At 41.2% G+C, this 22427-nt stretch overlaps 1 protein-coding gene across 1 annotated transcript in view; it reads right to left on the bottom strand.

Moving 5' to 3' along the window:
- The window catches only part of ugt8 (UDP glycosyltransferase 8), a 77527-nt gene that overhangs the window by 16912 nt on the left and 38188 nt on the right, over positions 1-22427 (bottom strand). Inside the window, exons 4-5 of the mRNA XM_041192045.1 lie at positions 6322-6398; positions 565-784 (exon numbers count right to left, since the gene is read on the bottom strand). Of these exons, the coding sequence (XP_041047979.1) occupies positions 565-784; positions 6322-6398 (297 nt within the window). The remainder of the gene's footprint in view (positions 1-564; positions 785-6321; positions 6399-22427) is intronic.

The following is a 22427-nucleotide window of genomic DNA, read 5'->3' as shown; positions in this document are numbered from 1 at the left end:
AGCTCCTTAACACTTTTCTGTCATTCAAGTAAATCTTGGCTGACCTATACGTCACATCCATTTACCTACTTTTGTTCCATATGTCTTGATAGGTCTATCAGTCTTAGTCTCAAAAATTTCAATCATCTCAGTATATCAAACCTTTTGGTGAAAGAGTTCCCGATATCTATTATCTGTTGACAGAAGTGCTTCCTGAATCCACTCTTAAAGGGCCTAACTTTAATTTTATTATGTCTCCTTGTTCTGGATTCTTCTACCACAGGAAATAATCTCTTTAGCTGTACTACCACATCCCTTTGATCATTTTAAGCACCTTGATTAGATCACTTTTAAACCTGTTAATACACCAGACTTTTATGCAATCCATCCCCATAACTTAACCCTTCAATGTGAAGTAATTCCAGCGAACTTGTACTGTATGTAACCCCCTTGAAGATTAATTCCTACTTTAAACTCTCTCCACTTGTTTCAACACTTCAAAATACCTTGTTAACCAAGTTTTTGCCAATCTTTCAATCCTTATACTTATGCAAGATATTGAAGAGAATAGTTTTCTCCCCTTACCGTGGATCAGTAATCACTGTCAACATTGCATTATGTAGGTCATCTTCGGTCATAGTTTTCCAGTTTATTGAAATTCCCATGCCTTTGGCATGCACACGGGTCATTGTATCATAGTGATCACCAAAAAGGGGAATCCCTACTACAGGTACACCATGGTACATCGCTTCAAAGATACCATTCAGACCACCATGGCTTAGAAATCCTCTGATGTTTGGATGACCTACAGTCATACAAATAAAACTATTAGTTCACAGTGAAGTACATTTCAAAAATAAATATCTTCAAATCAAAAAAAAGAGTACATCCAATTTAATATGCATTACAGCTGCCATAAGCATTTCTGAAGACCATTCAACATAAAGCACATTTTCTCTGCATACTTCTGCAGAAGTTAATAATTTTAAACAATAAAGTCTGATCCAAGATTTGAACAAGCTATTGGTAAGGGAAATGGTACCCCCCGTGACCAGATTTTTCAGCACCTGAAAGGGTTAAAAAAAACAGGTTTTAAAAGCAAATCCCTGTAACAACCATCTTTTTCCAAATGAAAAGGTACAAAATTGAGAAATAGTGAAAGTATGGCACATTACCTTGAATATTATTGCTTAACCTAATAAGAGTTTAACAATTTTAAAAGTACATCATATATTGTACATAAAATACAAAATAAATTTTAAACCTACCCACCACAATGAATGTGCAGGACAGAACATGGTCAGCGATACATGCAAAATTAAGTCTAGTACCTCTTTTTGATATTTTTTTTTCCAATCAATAGCTTAAATTTGTCAAACTGTACCCGTCAGTTCATCTGCTGCTTAAATTCTCATAGAACCATAGAAAAGTTACAGCACAGAAGGAGCCCATTCGGCCCATCTTGCCCATGCCAGCCTGAGGCCACCCAAGTGCCCTTTCTAATCCCACCTTCCTGCACCCAACCCATAGCCCTGCAGCTTACAGCAATTTGGGCGCAGATCCAGGTAATTTTTAAAAGAGTTTAGAGTTTCTGCCTCTATGACCAACTTGGGCAGCGAATTCCAGACACCCACTACCCTCTGCATAAAAAAGTTCTTCCTCATATTCCCCCTATACCTTCTGCCACTTATCTTGAATCTATGTCCCCTGGTTCTAGAATTCTCCAGCAAGGGAAACAATTTTATCCCGTACACTCTATCTATTCCCCTCATAATTTTGTACACCTCAATCAAGTCACCTCTCAGCCTTCTTTGTTCTAAGGAAAATAACCCCAACCTATCCAATCTCTCCTTGTAGCTACACTTTTCTAACCCTGGCAATATTCTTGTGCACTCTCTCCAGAGCTATTACGTCCTTCCTGTAATGCGATGGCCAGAACTGCACACAATACTCCAGTTGTGGCCTCACCAGTGTTTTATATTAATTCCAACATTATATCCTTACCTTTATATTCTATACCTCTGCCAATGAAGGCGAGCATTCCATATGCCTTCTTTACAGCCTTGATTACTTGAACAGCTGCCTTCAGCGACCTGTGTACTTGCCAAGATCTCTCATTTCATCTACCCCTTTTAGTGTATTCCCATTTATTTTGTAATCCCTGTAACTGTTTGACCTTCCTAAATGTATGACCTCTCACTTCTCCATGTTAAAATCCATCTGTCACTTTACCGCCCACTCCATCTATATTGTTTTGGAGATAATGGCAATCCTCTACACTATCCACTACTCAGCCAATCTTTGTGTCATCTGCAAATTTCCCAATCGTGACCCCCATGTTCACGTCCAAATCATTAATATATAACACAAACAGCAAGGGTCCCAACACCGAGCCCTGTGGAACACCACTTGAGACAACTTTCCATTCGCAAGGGCATCCATCGACCACTCATCCATGCCTGTTACCTCTAGACTTGATTATTCTAACATTCTCCTGGCACCTGAATAGTCCACCTTCTGTAAACTGGAGTACATTCAAAACTCTGCTGCTCACATCGTAACTTGCAGCAAGTCCTGCCCAACCATCAGCTCTCTACTTGTTAACATATAGTGGCTCTTAATCTGGCAATACCTCAATTCTAAAATTCTCATTTTTAAAATCCTCCACAGCCTAAACCCTACTTAACACTAATCTCCTCCACCCCTAGAACCCCAAGATTGATACGCTTGTCCAATTCTGTCCCCTTGAGCATCCCCAATTTTAATTGCTCCACCATTGGTGACTGTGCCTTCGCTGCATCAGCCACAAGGACCAGTCCCCGCTCCGCCTCTCTCTCCTCTAAGACGCTCCTTAAAATCTACTACTTTGATCAAGCTACTTGTCATCTGTCCTAACATCCCATTACGTGGCTTGATGTTATGACTGGGAATGTTTTACTGTATTAAAGGTGCTACTAAATACAAGTCATTGTTTTGGGGGGTGGGGGAGTGGCAGGGGAGGAGTAGGAATTTGAGATGTCATACATAATGTATGTAATTTATTTCCAATAATGAAAGGAAAAAAGATAATGAAAGGAAAGGAAAAAAATATAATGAAAGGAAAGAATAATGATAGGTTGATTCAGTACCGATTCTTCTGCACATGTCCCAAATGCAATTCTCCATTTGGCTTTTAAAACTCCTACTAAAATCATTGCATAGTCATTGTATCAAATAAGTTGCATTCTTGGCCATGTCAGATGAAGCGTGCAGGCAGAATTTAGATATTTGAAGAAGTCTGTGGAAAATTGGCATGCCACTAAGAAATTTATTCAATCGGAGGGTAGAAATTGATGCTTTGCTGGTTGTGCGTGTGCACATTTCATGATCCTTTCATCAAGACTGAGGCGTACAGAACTAACTTGGCCCAATTAGCAAGCAAAAAGTGAGTCTGCACTGGCATCGCATCATTGATATAGACCGTTAAGGTCCAAATGTACCACTGAATTGGCAAGAACTGCTTATTTGCCTTCATAGGCACTCCTCAAGTTACAAGGTCCTTTGGTCGTACTAGTTTTTAAATTCCGTTCCCAGCACTTTTCATTCCTGATTTTACTAAGCGTCTGTCCCATTCATCTAGTATAATGTAAGGGCAGGGGTGTGCAAGTGGAGGAGAGACAGAAGGATTCTGTTGTCCTGTCAATTTTGGTCCAATTATTCCCTACCCTCTTAATTGTGCTTGACCTGTAGTTGATAATGTATTGCTGTCCCTTAATGTCATGGTAAACTGACTATATGTAGGCCACATGCTCTATGTGAAGACCCATACAAACTTTTCCCAAATACCTACATAAAGATGACTATGCTGCGGTAACCACTAGCTGTGAATCTATAGTGTGGTGCAATGTTACATGCCGAAATGAGAAATTATAGAGCAGTTTACTGATCTTGTGAGTTAAAATCATTCAAAACGCTCTCTGAAAACATTTTCATTTAACATTTTAAACAAGTTTTAAAAAGTTTCCAAAATTAGGGCTTAAAAATGAAACATACTGCACAAGAACATTTTAAGTGTATTCACTGTATTGTTGCACCTCTTAATACTTTTAAGTTCTCTCAAAAATTAGAGCTGTGACAGTAATCCCAAAAAGGTAGTGTTGGGATTTGAATCACTACAGTCCATGTGGTGAAGGTGCTCCTTTATTGCTGTTGGCTAAGGATTTGGATTTTGAGCCAATGACAATGAAGCAATTGTGATATAGGTCCAAGTCAGATGATGTGTAGGAATCTTGGAGGTGATGAATGATGTTCACAGTCACTTGCTCTTTTGACCTTGTGTGGTGGAGGTTGCAGATTTGGGAGGTGCCACTGAAGCCACCTTGATTAGTTGCCACAATGCACCCTGTTAACAGTACACAGTGCAGCAACTGTATGCCAGTGATGAAGGTGGTGAATGTTTAGCCTACTGGATGAAGTGCTGATCAAGCAGTCTGCTTTGTTCTGCATCATATCAAGGTTCAAGTGTTGCTACAGTTCTACTTACCCAAACAAAGAGTGTTCCATTCCTCTCTCAAATTGTGTCACGTACATTGTAAAAAGGCTTTAGACGTCAAGTGGTGAACCAATTGTTGTAGAATACCCAAAATATAATTTAATGTAGCAGTCATGGCATGTGTGCATAAGGCTGGTCCAGTTGAGTTTCTGGCCAATGGTTACCCTCAGGGTGCTGTTGATGTGGAATTTGGCAATGGTACTGCCATCTGAGGAACTGTAAACAGAACGGAACTGATGTGCAGTCATCAACAAATAGCCCACTTCTAATGGAGAAAAAGTCATTGATGAAGCAGCTGAGGACAGCTGGCCCTGGATCTCATGCTGCTGGACACTGGATCCGATCCCACTCTATCTTGTTGGCACATGCCCTGTTCTTCTCCTCACCGACAGATATTAGGAATCCACCAGCAAACCAAACCTCACATTCCAACAAGGTTGTGCCAAATCTTTGGATTGCATTCCACAGTTCTACCAAATTCCCAGGTGGTCCTCCTCAGACCAGATCCATCAGTGATGACTGAGAACCTGTGGTTTCTCTACTTCAATATTGACAGACTCTGTCTCCCTTATATTTTGGTAAAATATAAAGCTTGCAAAAAGATAGGCAGTTTGAAATTGGGGGGTGCAGGATTCATATAGCATTTCATGGGAACACCACTGCATCCAGAACCCCTGGGAATATGAATTTTTAAAAATGTGGTTGAAGTAGTACTACATAATAGGCTTGTCGGTAAAATTGGTGCCCATGGGATTAAAGGAACAGTGGCTTTATGGACACAAAATTTGCTTAGGAACAGAAGGCACCCCATCAAGGTACAGAGGTGAATAGTTGTTTTTCAGAATAGAAAGGAGTCCATAATAGGACCAATGCTCCTTGTGATGTCTATTAATGACCTGGACTTGGGTAAACAGGGCATCATTTCAAAGTTTGCAGGTTAAGTGAGGAGGATAGTAACAGATTTCAGGAGGACAAAGGTAGACTGGTGAAATGGACAGACATATGACAGATGCAATTTACTACTGAAATGTGAAGTGTTGCATTTTGGTAGAAAAAAAATGAAGAGAAGCAATATAAACTAAATGGTATAATTTTAAAGGGGTTGCTGAAACAGACTCATGGGGGTGTACATAAATAAATTCTTGAAGGCTTTAAAAAGCATACGGAGTCCTTGACTTTATAAATGAAAGCATAGACTGTAAGAGCAAGCAACGTTATGCTAAACCTTTAAAAATAACTGAAGTCCCAGCTGGTGTGGTGTAGCTAATCCTGAACATCACACTTTATTACGTCAAGGTCTTGAAGAGTGGCGAGAGGTAATTTACTACAATGGTACCAGGAATACAGGACTTCAGTTATGTGAAGAGACAAAGAAAGCTGATTTGCTCTTCTTTAAAGGTTATATTTAATGGAGCTGTACAAAATCATAAAGGGTTTCAACAGAATAAACAAGAGACTTACAGTGGCCAAAGGGTTAGTAACCAGAGCACAAAGATTTAAGGCAACTGGAAAAAGCAGCAATAATATGGGACAAAAAGTAAAAGTTATGAGCTGGTACCTGAAAGGGTCGTGGAAGCACATTTAAGTAAAAATGTGAGGGAACTGGATACTGGTATTTAAAGAAAGACAGACTTTTGCATTTATGCAGCATCTTACCCAATTTCAAGGTGTCCCAAAGCTCTTTACAGTCAATGAAGTACTTTTGAAATGTAGCTATTAAAAGTGCAGAAACAGGCATTTTGCCTAAAAGATCCATAGCAGAGTTTATGCTCCACATGAACTTCCCCCTTCCACTTTTTAGGCTCACTCACCAAGTAAATCATTTTGGGGCATCCATTCCACAAGCCTTGTATTATTGCCCAAATTGACAGGTTTCTTTCCAGAAAACCTAGGGAACACAAGTATGTATATATCTTACTGCATACATTCAATACATTCAATTAAAATGGTTGAACTGACAAATGAAAAAGCTACAATAAAGTAACAAAATTTAATCTAGTCTCGACAAGCTTAGCTTATGATTTTACCCATCAGGAAAGAAAAAAAATGTTTGACTTCAATTCCTTTAATAAAGGAACGAGCATCAGAAACTGCCTCTTGGTTGCTTGTACTTGCTTTGACAGTACATCACTAAAAGTTGGATGTTAACAAAAATTAAGATGGCTACCAAAATGATCTCTAATCATTCTGAAACTTAATGTGCCGAATACTAAAAAGAGACACTTTGTTTCCTGAAGAAGTGAACATGTGAAGAATCTAACTTGGAGGGATGTATATGCAATCTAATGTGTGCTACAGTTTGGCTCCAATTAACAAAATGCCATTTTTTTCTGCCAAGGATTCTATTTCTCCATGCTACTTGGAAAAAACAAGCTCATTAAGGAAATCAACATGAATCCTATAAGGCAGAATATGTTTATGAAAACCTACAGGCAACACAGAGAGCTTGGTCAAATGAGACGATGACTGATAAGAACATTGTTGCAGGAGTTCCTCAGGGTAGTATCCTAGGCCCAACCATCTTTAGCTGCTTCAATGACCTTCCGTCCATAAGATTAGGAGTGGGGATGCTCACTGATGATTGCGGTGTTCAATGCTATTCGCAAATCCTCAGATAGGAAGAAGCCCATGCCCACATGCAGAAAGACATGGGCAACATACTGGCTTGGGATAAATGCAAGTAATATTCGTGGCACACAACTGCCAGGCAACGACTATCTCCAACATGAGCAAATACAACCATCGCTCCTTAATATTCAATGACAATACCATTATACCACACATTAGATTGAATGCACATCTCTGAGTTACATTCTTCTTGCTGAATCCCCCATACTGGAGGTTACAATTGACCAGAAACAGAATGAGACCAGTCATATAAGTACTGTGGCTACAAGAGCAGGTCAGAGGCTGGGGATTCTGCAGTGAGTAACTCAACTCCCGATTTCACAAAACCTGTCCACCATCTTCAGGGCTTAAGTCAAGTGTGTAATAGAATCTTACGCACTTGCCTGGATGAGTACAACCCCAATGACACTCAAGAAGCTCGACACCATCCAGGACAAAGCAGCCCCCTTGATTGGCATCCCATCCACCACCAGAAACATTCACTCCCTCCACCACCAGCACAGTGGCAGCAGTGTGTAACATATACAAGATGAACTGCAGCAACTCACCAATGCTCCTTTGACAGCACTTTCCAAACCTAGGGCCCCCTACCGCCTAGAAGGACAAGAGTAGCAAAGGCATGGGAACACCACCTCAAAGTTCAGCTCCAAGTCACATACCATCCTGAGTTGGAACTGCTATCACCATTCTTTCACTGTTGTTGGGACAAAAATTTGGAATTCCCTTCCTAAAAGCACAGTGCACCTACACCATATGCACTGCAGTGGTTTAAGGCAGCAGCTCACCACCACCTTCTTAAGGGCATTAAATCCACTCTGTTATACAGTTGGAGTCATTATGGCACTGGAGGCCAATTGGTCCACTGAGTCTATAGTCAGCTCTCTGTACAGCAATCTAGTCAGCCCCATTTCTAGGGGCTAAATCCATGCCCCTGCAAGTTTATTTCCCTGGCCCAGCAAGTGCCAATCCAATTTCCATTAGGAATCATTGATTGTCTTTGCTTCCACCATGCACTTAAGCTGAGTGTTTCAGGTCATTACCATTTGCTGCGTAAAAATGTTCTTCCTCACATCCCCTTTGCATCTCGTTCAAAACCTTAAATCTGTGTCCTTCGTCCTTGTACCATCAGCAAATGGGAAGTGTTTCTTTGTCTATATTATCTAAACATGTCGTAATTTTGCACAACCCTCAAATCTTCCCTCAATCTCCTTTGCACCAAGAACCCGGTTCAGTCATCTAAATCTAGTAGCTAAAATCCCTCATCCCTGGAACATTCTGGTAAATCTCCTCTGCTTCTCAAGGTCCTTCACAGCCTTCCTCAAGTGCTATGATCAGAACTGAATGCAACAGCTGTGGCCTTATCAGAGCTTCATATAGGTTCAGCACAAATTCCCTGCTTTTGTACTCAATATCGCTAGTTATGGAGCCCAAGATCCCATATGTTTTGCAAACTACTCTCCTGATGTGCCACCTTCAAAGATCTATGCACATGCAAACTCCACTCCTCCTTTCCCTCCACTCACTTTAGAACTGTGCCCTTAAATCTATTTGGCCTCTCCCTATTCTTTTCATCAAAATGCATTACCCCTCACTTTTTTTGTATTAAGTTCAGTTTCTCACTTGTCTATTTTTTTTAAAAATTAATTTATGGGATATAGGCGTCGCTGGCTAGGCCAGCATTTATTGGCCATCCCTAATTGCCCTTGGGGTGGTGGTGAGCTGCCTTCTGGAACTGCTGGAGTCCATGTGGTGTAGGTACACCCACAGTGCTTTTGGGAGGGAATTTCAAGGGGTTTGTCCCAGTGACAGTGAAGAAACGGCAATATATTTCCAAGTCAGGATGGTGAGCGGCTTAGAAAGCAACATCCAGGTGCTTTTCCCATGTGTCTGCTGCCCTTTCCTCCTAGCTGGCAGCAGCCATGGGTTTAGAAGGTGCTGACTAAGGAGGCTCAGTGCGTTCCTGCAGTGCATCTTGTAGATGGTCCACACTGCTGCCATTGTGGGTCGGTGGTGGAAGGAGGGGATATTTGTGGATGGGGAGCCAATCAAGCGGCTGCTTTGTCTTGGATCATGTCAAGCTTCTTGAGTATTGTTGAAGCTGCACTTATCCAAGAAAGTGGAGAGTATTCCATCACACTCCTGACTTGTGCCTTGTAGATGGCGGGCACACTTTGGGGAGTCAGGTGAGTTACATGCCACAGAATTCCTAGTTTTGACCTACTCTTGTAGCCACAGTATTTATATGGCAAGTTTAGTTCAGTTTCTGGTCAATGTTAACCCCCAGGATGTTGTTAGTGGGGGATTCAGTGATGGTAATGCCATTGAATATCAAGGGGCAATGGTTAGATTCTCCCTTGCTGGAGATTGTCATTGCCTATCACTCTGTGGCATGAATGTTACTTGCCACTTGTCAGCCCAAGCCTGGATATTGTCTAGGTCTTGCTGCATTTGGACATGGACTGCTTCAGTATCTGAGGAGTTGCGAATGATGAACATGGTGCAATCATCAGTGAGCATCCCCATTTCTGACCTAATGATGGAAGGAAGGTCATTGATGAAGCAGCTGAAGATGGTTGGGCTTAGGACATTCCCCTTAGGAAAGCGTCTTCAACATATCCAAACAATCCTATGCACAATATCCTGGAACCAAGATGATTGACCTCCAACAACCAGAACCATCTTCCTTTGTACTAGGTATGACTCCAACCAGTGGAGAGTTTCCCCCAGATTCCAATTGATTCCAGTTTTGTTAGGACTCCTTGACGCCACACTCGGTCAAATGCTCCCTTGATGTCAAGGGCAGTCACTCTCACCTCTGGAGTCCAGGTTCATCTCTGGAATTCTGCTAGCCTATGTCCTGTTGCAGTCTCATCCTCAATCTAACAACTCAAAGTTTGGCATCTCTGGTAAATTTTGAAATGTCACTCTCCAGTATCCAAAGCAGTGGTCCTAGCAGTGAGCCTTGGCTGGGACCAGTGTCCTGGCCAATTGTATAACTAGGGCTCTGGACAGAATTTTAACTTAACTGTGGGGCAAGGGAGGTGGTTTGGGTGAAGGGAGATTTAGAAATCCAAGAAAAGGTTTTTGAGGCGTTCTCCATCATTAAATGCATTTTAAGGCTGAGGTAGACAGATTTTGCTCTCGCAGGGAAACAAGGGATACGGGGAGTGCGAGGGAAAGTGAACTTGAAGCCCAAGGTTAGCTGTGATCATACTGAATGGCAAAGCTGGCTTGACAGGCCATATGGTCTACTCCTGCTCCTATTTTTTGTGCTTGATACCCAGAAACAGCCTCCAGCTTGCCACACTCATGTAAATGTGTCTCAGGTCCATGGTTCAGAAATGGTTCCACATGCTCAGTTCATGCCAGCAGAAAACAATTTACAAGCCCTTTAAGTCTTGTGACCCCATTATAGGGCCTTCTGCCAAACTGACACTGAACAAATTGCTTAATTTTTGTTATATTTGTTCATCTAGATAAATAAACTTGCGCACCTCATGCCGAAGTGACCACAAAAGTGTACGTAATCTGCAGTTATAACAAGTGTCATTTTAGCATTGTAGTCAAACGTTTGTGCATCTGATATATGGTTTTGGCATATATCTCTACAAAAGAGATAGAATAAATAAATGTAACCAGAGTATATAATACTAAACCAGTCCATTTCTTGTGCTGTTGCATATGGAGAGTCAAATAGTTAAGCAAAATAGAGCCGACGCTGGAAATCCGAAATAAACAGAAAATGCCAGAAATACTCAACAAGTCTGGCAGCATCTGTGCAGAGAGAAACAGTTAACTATTCTCTCTGGCGTGTTGAGACATTTCAGCGTTTCTCTTTTTATTTCCATAATTGTTAAAACTAAAACTCATCTCAGCTGATTAGAAACGTATGTAAGTAATCTAGCCAGTTCCAACTGCCCAGTCACAAATGTTTAATTTTTTCCATATTTTGAAGTGTCCTATTGCTCAGCATTCCACCATTCAGCTCTCACTGTATAAGTTATTGTCCCTCAGTTATATTAGTTTTCATGTCAGTCTTGTGGTGAATAGCTCATTGGATTTACACATGCAGACCCTGCGTTTCAAAATAGATCCTGAAACAAACTATTCAAAAGGATGATTGGACTGGACATTTTGAAGTAGTTTTCATTTTAAAAAGTGTATACAAACAAAGCCCAAGGAATAATACCTTGAAAACCTGGGGAACTAAATGAATACATCCAACACAAGAAAATTGGACAATCCTATGCACAGTAGTGCAAGTTTAGAGCAGAAAAAAGTTCCATGGTGCACTTCTTTATAGAAATATAATGGGCTGAATTTTGCATCCATCGGTGAATGAGTGGTGCCATCTGTTCATTGCACTTGCCCATAGGCATCCTATGGGCCTTTAAAATGAAAGGTTCACTCAATCAACTGCCAAAAAAAGCAGAGCCCTCTAGAGAACCTGGGACCTGTGTAAACAAGGCAACATTAGTTGGAGGCTCTGAACTAGAAAGTGTTAATTTGATGTTGAATTCAGTATTATAATTAGGTACAGGAAGTGAAATAAAAACAGAAAAATTGAAAGATGAAATTAAAATATTTAATTTTTTTTTAAAAATCTGCAGCATGAGGCTCAACACTAGTAATTTACTTTGTAAATGTATTCGTGGTGAAGCTAGCATTTACTGCCATCCCTAACTGGCAGTAACTCCCAACCTTGATAAGGTGGCTGAGAACCACCTGCTTACATCTACAGTTAGTGTGGTGTAGGTACACCCACAATGCTTAGGTTTGGAGTTCCAGGATTTTGACCCAGCGACACTGAAAGAACAGTGATATTTTCAAGTCAGGGTAGTGCGCGCCTTGGAAGGAAACATATATGTGATGTTCCTACATGCCTGCTGCTCTTGTTCTTCTAGGTGGCAGAGGTTGCAAGATTAGAAGGTGCTAGCGAAGGAATGTTGGTGGGTTGTTCAGTGCATCTTGTAGATTGTACACACTGCTGCCACTGTGCTGTGGAGGAGGGTGTGAATGTTTAAGGTGATGGTTGGGGTTCCAACCAAGCAAGCTGCTTTGGCCTAGAAAGTGTCAAGCTTCTTGAGTGTTGGAGCTGCACTCATCCAGGCAAGTGGAGAGTATTCTGTCTCAATCCTGACTTGTGCCTTGAAGATGGTGAAAAGGCTTTGACGAGTTACATAATATCCAACTTCTGACCTGCTATTGTAGCCACAATATTTATGTGGCTCTTCAAGTTAAGTTTCTTCAATGGTGAACCCCAGGATGGTGGGGGGATTCAATGATGGTAGCACCAGTAAATATGATGGGGATATACTTAGACTCGCCCACTCTTGTTGAAGATTATTGACTGGTGCTTAAGAGGCAATTGGCATTCATGTTACACATCAGCCCAAACTAGAATGCTGTATGCTGACATGGACTGCTTCAGTCCAAGGAGTTGCAAATGGTACAGAACATTCCCACTTTTGACCTTATACTGGACAGAAGATATCCAGATGAAGCAACTGAAAATGGTTGAGCAAAGGATACTAGCCTGAAGAACTTCTGCAGATAGGTCCTGAAGATGAGATGATTGGCCTCCAACTCACACATCCAGCTTTTGTGCTAAGTATGACTTCAGTCAATGGGCAGTTTCTCCCCTCATTTTCATTGACTTCAATTTTATTAGGATTCCTTATTGCCACAGTCAGTCAAATGCTGCCAAAAGAAGTCACTCTCACTTCTGGAATTCTGCTTTTTTAACCATGTTTGGATGAAGTCAGCATTGAGGTTTGGAACAGGGTGTATCAGGCTGAACCTAAACTGGGCAACAGACAGGTTATTAGTAAATAAGTAGCACTTGATGGCACTGTCAAGGACAGCTTCCATCACTGATGATTGAGAGCAGACTGATGGGCAACAATTGGCTGGACTGGATTTGTCCTTTTTTAAAAAAAATGGTACCTGGGAGACTTGCCACATTGGCAAGTAGATGCCAGTGTTGTAGCTGGAATTGGAACAGCTTGGCTAGAGGCAAGGCTGGTTCTGGAGCAGAAGTCTTCAGTACTACAACTGGGATACTGTTGAAGCCATAAGCTTTTGCTGTATTGATTGTGCACAGCCACTTCTTGATAGCACATGGTGTTAGTCAAATTAGCTGAAAACTGGCATCGGTGAAGCTATTGATCTCAGAGGGAAGAAGAGCTGGATAATTCACTCAGCAACAGTTTCAATCTCATCTTTTGCAGTAAGATGCTGGGCTCTGCATCATTGAAAATGGGGATGTTCATGGAACCTCCTCCTCCCACTGCTTAATTATATATCACCATTCTTGGCTGGATGGGACAGGAGTGCAGGGCTTTGATCTGATTGGTTGTTTGTAGGATTGTTCATGTTTGTCCTTAGCATCCTGCTTCTGTATTGAGTTTGCATGCATGCAGTCCTGTGTTGTACTTTCACCAGGGTGATCCTCTGGATAGATGGTAATGGTTGAGTGAGGGCTATGTTGGACCATGAGATTACGGATTGTGGAGTAATATAATATTGCTATTGCTGATGGCCCACAGCACCTCATGGATGTCCACTTTTGAGCTGCTAGATTGGTTTCAAATCTATCCCATTTAGCACTGTGGTCCTACCACACAATACAATGGATGGCATCCTCTGTGAAGAAAGAACTTCATCTGCACAAGGACTGTGTGGCAGTCATTCCTAACAATATTGTCATTGATAGATGCATCTGTGACAGATTAGTGAGGATATAGTCAAATGGCTTTTTCCCTCATTGGCTCCCTCACCACCAGCCAAAGGTCAAGTGATATATCCATCAGGGCTCCGCCAGTCCAGTCTGCAGTCATAATACCAAACTGTTCTTAGTGACGGACATTGAAGTCCCCTACCCAGAGTACATTCTGTGGTTTTATTACTCCGTGATTCTTCCAAATGGTGTTCAACATGGAGGAGTACAGATTCATCAGCTGAGTGAGGGTGGTAAGGGGTAATTCATGAGATTTCCTTGCCCATGTTTGACCTGATGCCATGAGACTTCATGGGGTCCAGAGTCAACATTGAGGACATCCAGGGCCGCCCTTCTCCCACCTCTATATAAAAATGGCACCACCTCCAGTCAGTCTGTCCTGCCAGTGGGACAGGATATACCGAGGATGGTGATGTCTGAGACACTGGTTGGAAAGTATGACTATGTCAGACTATTGCTTGACTAGGCTGTGAGCCTGCACTCTCAAATGTTGGCACAAGTCCCAGATGGTAATGAGGAGGACTTGGCACAGTCAACTGGGCAGGATGCACCTTTGGCATTTCCAGCACCAAGCCAATGCCAGATAGTCAAGCCGGTTTCATTTTTACTTAATTTTTCTGTAGTGGTTTGATTCGATCAAGTGGCTTGCTAGCCCTAAGCGTCAACCACATTGCCGTGTGCCTGGAGTCAGAGGGGGAGGCAGTGGCATAGTGGCATTATCACTGGACTGGTAGTCCAGAGACCCAGGGTAATGCTCTGGGGAGATGGTGAAATTTGAATTCAGTAAAAATCTGGAATTAAAAGTCTGATGATGACAACCATGAAACCATTGTCGATTGTCATAAAAACTCATCTGGTTCACTAATGTCCTTTAGGGATGGAAAACCGCAATCCTTACCTGGTTTGGCCTTCATGTGACTCCAGACCCACGGAAATGTGGGTGACTCTTAAAAAATGCCCTCTAAACAAGGGCAATTAGGGATGGGCAATAAATGCTGGCCTAGCCAGCAATGCCCACATCCCATGAATGAATAAAAAATGAGGACCAGGCCAGGTAAAGACAGCAGATTTCCTTCCCTGAATGATATTTCGGTAATTTCATGACTTTTACTCCAGATTTATCAACTAATTCAATTTAAATTCCCACAGCTGCTTTTTAGGATTTCACCTCATCTCCAGGGCATGTGGCCAGATAATAGTCAGTAATATTACCACTACACGGGGATAATAGGTTAAGACAACAGATGAAAAGGAAATGCAGCATAGACACAGTAGATGCCATTAGTGACTTTGATTAGAGCTGTCACAATGCATTTGGTGCTGATAAAAGCAGCTTTCAATCATGGAAGGAAACAAAAACTTAAACAACCCTGGTTTCTAACACTATGCTCTGCATAAAGCTTGCAAGGAGAAATATGGGATATTTAAAATCAACTACCAAACCACCTAACAATGTTTTTTAAAAAATGTATGACACCACATTTAAGTAGTCTTAAAGTCTGCAGCAAAAACATCCAGCAATGTATTAATTCAGTATTGATGATGATACAGGGCCTATGCACAGATGCAGCTCACAAACACTTGTGCACTCAAATGGGCCTCTAGACTAAGAAAACACGAGGTCCAGGGATAGAAATGCTCTACATCTACCAGAAGGTGGTGATATTGCCCTGGCAATTTGTTAAACTGTGTTACTGTGAAATTGTCTGCTAATGCCTTTTTGTCCCTAACGTATTGTGCCATACCTCAGGTTTTGTGAATGTCACTCTATGAAGCCATGATAAAACTTATTCTAGACTATGTATGGATCAAGATAACAGCACCAATCTATTAATAAATATTTTTCACAACCATGGATAATTGTTCACAACTCTGTTTAATCAGGCTACCAACTATTCAGTTTCTTCCCTTCTTTTCTCAAACCAAATATAAGTGAATGGGAGTCAGCAGCATAAAACTGTTCAGGCAGAAGGCAGTGATCGATCAGAAAATCTGGTGTCAGCCCATTTTTACTTCTGTTCCCCTCACTTTGCCTCCAATTCTCTCTTTTCCTCTTATTTTTTCTGTTTCACTTCTCCCAACTTACTCTGCAACATCCAAAATATATCAGCAGTTCTGTGAAGAGTCTGAAAGCGTGAGAAAGAAGCAGATTCTCCAGAGTGGGGAGCACAAAAATGATGAACAGAGTGCTTCATGAAAAAGGTGCTAAATGGGGAATTTGGTGTAAGTGGGATCCCTCTGATAAGTATTTATCAAGCTGTTAATAAGATTGATAGTTACACTCTGACTTACAGCTTTAAAACTGCACTAGAAACTGCATGCTAGTTAAGATACCTAGCTAACAATAACACCCACCAACCAATGATAGTTAACTGTAATCAACTGGCTGCCTGGCTAAATGTTAATTACTGTGGCAAGCTAACTAAAAAGTTGTAACCAACAGCTCTGTATGCAAGTAGACAGCATTTATCATCAGAGTGGGGAAGCACAGTTTGACTGGGGAACAGAGTCCTTTGTGAACCAAGTGTCAAGTCAGGAATTTGGTGCAAGTAGGAATTAGGGCCTAAGGGGGAAGAAAGAATTTCTATTTCCTGTTTCAACTCCAGCAGTTGATAGTGGTTTTATGTCTCTAAACTCAGACTGTAATTTGCTATTGCTTTACTAAATTAGTAACTAGTTAACTTATCAAATAAAGAAGTTTAATGGACATGGCAGGACAAGTGATGTACTGTGACTGCAACATGTGGGAGTTTGTGAAACACACTGCAGTCCCAGATAACCATATCTGTGCTAAGCATCTGCACCTTGAGCATCTTTGTCTCAGAGTTGCTGAGTCCAAGTTGCAGATATTGTGGGCATCAAGGTGGAGGAAAGGTACGTGGACACCACATTCCAGGAAGTAGTCACACCTTTTAAGGTTGAACAGTACTTCATAGAGTTGTTCAATGGTCAGGGACAGACTAGTATGACTGTGAGTCAGGTAGGTATGGGGATCTAGCATGTATTGATGGAGCAGCCTCAACTCTTCACTTTGAAGAGCAAATATACATATGAACATATGAATTAGGAGGAAGCAGCCACTCAGCCCCTCAAGCCTGCTCTGCCAGTGGTTAAGATCATGGCTGATCTGATTGTGGCCTCAACTCCACTTTCATGTGTACCCACAATATCCTTTGACTCCTTTATCAATCAATAAACGCCCAACTCAACATAAAAAAGATTCAATGATCCTGCCTTCACTGCAAACCAGGGAAGAGAATTCCAGAGACTAAGGACCCTAAGAAAAAAAAAATATCCTGATCTCCATTTTTAATGGGAGAACCCTTCTTTGTAAACTGTGTCCCCTAGTTCTAGACTCTCCCACAAGGGGAAAACATCCTCTCAGCAACCACTCTGTCAAGTCTCCTCAGGATCTTATGTGTTTCAATAAGATCACCTCTCAGTCTTCTAAATTCCAATGCATAGAGTCCCAACCTGTCCAAACTTTCCTCATAACATAACCCTTCATCCCAGGAATCAGTTGAGTGAACCTTCTCCACGCTGTTTCTAATGCAATTACATCCTTTCTTAAATACAGACACCAAAACTGTGTACACTACTTCAGATGTGGTCTCAGCAAAATCCTGTACAACTGTAGCAAAACTTCTTTTTAAATATTCCATTCCCCTTGCAATAAATGATAACATTCCATTTGTTTTTCTAGTGACTCGCTGTACCTGCATACTAACTTTTTGTGATTCATGTACCAGGACACCCAGATCCCTCTGCACCAGTATTCTGCTATCTCTCTCTATTTAAATAATATACTGCTTTTCAATTCTTTCTGCCAAAGCGGACAAATTCACGTTTTTCCATATGCCAATATCCATCTGCCAAATTTTTGCCTATCACTTAACCTGTCTAAATCACTTTGCAGACTCTAATTCCTCTTGACAATTTACTTGTCATTGGCAAATTTAGCTACCGTACATTCAGTACCTCCATCCAAGTTATTGGTATAGATTGTAAATAGTTGAGGCCACAGCACTCAACCAGTGGCACTCCACAGCTTGCCAACCCAAAAAGGGCCCATTTATCCTTACTCTTTCCTGTTAGTTAACCAAGCCTCTACCCATGATAATGTTACACCCTATACACCATGAACTCATTTTGTGTATTAACCTTTGGTGTGGCACCATATCAAATGCCTTTTGGAAATCCAAGTACACCATGTCAATAAGTTCCCCTTTATTCACTTTGCTCATTGCTTCCTCAAAGAACTCTAATACTAATAATTTCCCTTCACAAAACTATGTTGCCTGACTGCTTAAGATTTACTAAGTGCCCTGCCCTGATGTGAAAACAGGATACTCAGAAAATATCAACGGGGTTAGACAAAGTCAGCATGGATTTATGAAAGCGAAGTCATGCTTGACAAACCTACTGGAGCTTTTTTTTTTGAGGACTTAACTAGCAGAATAGATAAGGGAGAACCAGTGGATATGGTGTATTTGGATTTTCAGAAAACTATTGATATAGTCTCAAATAAGAGGTTAGTGTGCAAAATTAAAGCTCATGGGATTGGGGGTAATATAGTGGCATGGATTGAGAATTGGATAGCAGTCAGGAAATATGGAGTAGAAATAAATGGGTCTTTTTCGGAGTGGTAGGCAGTGACTAGTGGGGTATCGCAGGGATCAGTGCGTGGGCCCCAACTATTCACAATATAGATCAATGATTTGGATGAGGGAACCAAATGTAATATTCCCAAGTTTGCTAATGACACAAAACTAGGTGGGAATGTGAGTGGTGAGAAAGATGTTAAAAGACTTCAAGGCAATTTAGACAAGTTGAGCGAGTTGGCAAATTCATGGCCGATGCAGTATAATGTGTATAAGTGTGAAGTTATCCATTTCAGTAGGAAAAACAGAATGGCAGAGTATTATTTAAATGTTGATAGATTGGGAAATGTTCATGCGCAAAGGGACCTGGGTATCCTTGTACACCAATCACTGAAAGCAAGCATGCAGGCGCAGCAAGCGTTAAGGAGGCAAATGCTACGTTGGCCTTCTATGCAGGAGGACTTGAGCACAAGTGCAAGGATGTCTTACTGCAGCTATACAGGCCTTGGTGAGACCAAGTGTGTGCAGTTTTGGTCTCCTTACTTAGGAAAGGATATAATTGCTATAAGAGGGTGCAGCAAAGGTTCACCCGACTGATTCCTGAGATGGCAGGATTGCTGTATGAGGAGGAATTGGGCCGACTAGGCATGTATTCAATGGAGTTTAGAAGACAGAGGGGATCTCATTGAAACGTATAAAATTCTGAGAGGGCTAAACAGACTGGATGCAGAGATGGTGTTTTCTTTGGCTGAGGGGCCTGGAACAAGGGGTCATAATCTTAGGGTATAGGGTAGGCCATTTACAACTGAGATGAGGAGAAACTTTTTTACTCAGAGGGTGGTGAACCTGTGGAATTCTCTACTACGGATTTGGGGGGGGGGGGGGGGGGCGCAAGTCACTGAATATATTTGAGGAGGAAATAGATAGATTTCTAGACTCTGAAGCCGACAAGGGGTATGGGGAGAGAGCGGGAGTATGGCATTGAGATAGAGGATTAGCCATTATCATAAACAAGGGCCGAATGATCTACTCCTGCTTCTGTTTTCCATGTATCCATGCTATAACTTCCTTAAAAGATTCTAGCATTGTCCATATGATAGATACCTGTTTATACCTGCCTTGTCTCCCTCCTTTGTTGAATAGAGGAGTCATATTCACTATTTTCTAATCTGATGACGCCTTTCCAAAATCTAGGGAAATTTGGTAAATTACAACCAATGTATCTATCTGCAGCCACTTCTTTTAAGACCCTAGGAATAAGTCCATAAAGTCCTGGAGATGTGTCAGCCATTCGTTCTAATAGTTTTTGCAGTATACTTTCCCTAGTGATAATTTTCTCTTGAAGGTCCTCTCAAGAGTAAACCTTGATTTAAGTATTTGGGATGTTATTTGTATCTTCTACAATAAAGACAGACAAAATATCTGCTCATTGCTTCCGCCATTTCCTTATTTTTGATTAATTCCCCAGACACATTCTCCGGAGGACCCAGGCTCACTTAGTCTTTTCCTTTTTAAATACTTGTAGAAACTCTTAATGTTTTTATATTTCTAGCTCTCTCTCATACTCTAATTTCTCCCTTACTACCTTTTTAGTCATTCTTTCCTGGTTTTTGAATTCTGCCCAATCTGATGACCTACAACTAATCTTTGCAGAAATGTACACTTTTCCTTTCAATTTGATACTACCTTTAACTTTAGTTGGCCACAGATGATGTATCCTACTCCTAGAGTCTTTCTTTCTCACTGTTATGTATCTTTCCGGAGCGGTATAAAACATTCCCTTAAATGTCTACCACTGCATCTCTATTGACCTACCCCTTAAGCTAACTTTCTAGTTCACTTTAGCCAGCTGTCTTCATACAATTTCAATTATTTAATTTTAAAACACTAGTCTTAGACCTCTCCTCTCCCTCAAACTCAATGTGAAATTCAATCATGTTATAATCACTGCTACCTAGAGGCACCTTCACTGTGAGGCCATTAACTAATCCTGTCTCATTGCACATTACCAGATCTAGAACAGCCAATTCCCTGGTTGGATCTAGAATGTGCTGCTCAAAAGAAATCATCCCAAAAACACAACTCATCTTCCAGAGTGCCTTTGCCAATCTAATTCATCCAATCTATATGTCGATTAAAATCCCCCACGATTATTACAATACCTTTCTTACAAGTCCCCATTATTTCTTCCTGTCTACCCCCTCCTACAGCGTTCTGTTAGGTATATAAACTACTAACACAATTTACTTCTTACCTTTCCTGTTCTTTATCTTGATCCAAACCCAAATGAGTAACATGTGCTGTGGATAAAGGGGAGCCTGTAGACATGCTGTACTTGGATTTCTAGTAGACATTTGATAAGGTGCCGCATCAAAGATTGTGAAAAATAAAAGTTCATGGTTATGCTTCAGTTATACAGGGCATTGGTGAGACCACATCTCGAATATTGTGCATAGCTTTGGTATCCTATTTAAGGATGTAAATGTGTTGGAGGTGGGTCAGAAGAGGTTTACTAGATTAATACTTGAAATGAGCAGGTTCTCTTATGAGGAAAGGGTAGACAGACTGGCCTTGTTTCCATAGGAGGTTAGAAGAGTGAGGGGTGACTTGATTGAAATAAAAAAGATCCTGAATGGTATTGACAAGGTGGACATGAAAAGGATGCCTCCTCTTGTGGTGAGTCTGGAACTAGGGGGTCACTGTTTTAAAATTAGGGTTCACCCTTTTAGGATAGGGATGAGGAAAACATTTTTCTTTGAGGGTTGAAACACTTTGGAACACTCTGCCTCAGAAGGCAGTGGAGGTAGGGCCCTTGAATATTTTAAGGCAGAGATAGGTAGATTCTTGTTAGGCAAGGGAATCAAAGGTCACCAGGGGTGAATGGAAATGTGGAATTCAAAAAACTGATCAGCCATGAACTTATTGAATGGCAGAGCAGGCTCAAGGGGCCGAATGGCCTACTTCTGATCCTTTTCATATGTTTGTAAACAGATTTTACATCTTGATCTTTAGCACAAAGGCCATTGCTCACTATTACACTAATATCCTTAATTAACAGAACTACCTTACCATCTTTTCCTTGCTTCCGCTCCTTCCAAAATGTCAAGTGCCTTTGAATATTCAGGTCCCAGCATTGGTCACCTTGCAGCCATATCTCTATACTGATCATCAGGTCATACATATTTATTCCTATTTGAGCCGACAATTCATTTGCTTTGTTACAAATTCTATGGGCATTTAGACACAGAGTATTAGGTACTTGCTACATTTGTGATGGGAACAAGAACTTCAGGGTGAATGAGAAAATTGGTCACAACACCATGGTGCAGGATGCCGTGGCACCATGGTGTAAGATGCCAGCCAACTGGAGTGAGTAAAAAGGAATGATGTAGTGCTATGGGCCAGTATAGTCAGGAAGGCAGATACAGTTCCCAGCAGCTGCAAACAGAAATTCCAAAGAATTCCAAAGAACCCAGTGCCAGTGTTAAGGACATATTCTCAAGTTGGAGACAAATTTGTGGAAGGATCAGATTGTCATGGTCCACATAAGAGCCAATTACATAGGTAGAATTAAGAATAATGTGATGCTGTGTTAAGGTCCAAATTAAAATGCATAACCTCAAAGGTAATCATGTCTGGATTGTGACCTGAGCCACACATCAATTGCTATAGCGTCAAGCAGATTAGAATTAAACATGTAGCTCAGAGTGGTGTAGAAAGAAGGGTTTTTGATTCATGGGACACTAGCGCCAATACATGGGAAAGAGGGAGCTGTACCATTGGCATGGGCTCCACTCAAACCAGGCTGGTGTTCTGGCAAATCATATTACTAGGTCTGTGGACAGGATGGGGAAGAATTTCAGTGAAGGGAGATTTATAAATCCAAAGAGAAAAGTCAAGGCAATAGGATGGTGTAGCAATTTTGGGTAAAGTCAAGCTGTGTGGGACA

Source organism: Carcharodon carcharias, chromosome 1, assembly GCF_017639515.1.
Source record: "Carcharodon carcharias isolate sCarCar2 chromosome 1, sCarCar2.pri, whole genome shotgun sequence".
In the NCBI taxonomy this organism is placed as follows: Eukaryota; Metazoa; Chordata; class Chondrichthyes; order Lamniformes; family Lamnidae; genus Carcharodon; species Carcharodon carcharias.
Note: the sequence above shows the minus strand (reverse complement) of the source record. Positions and strands in the feature narration are given on the sequence as shown.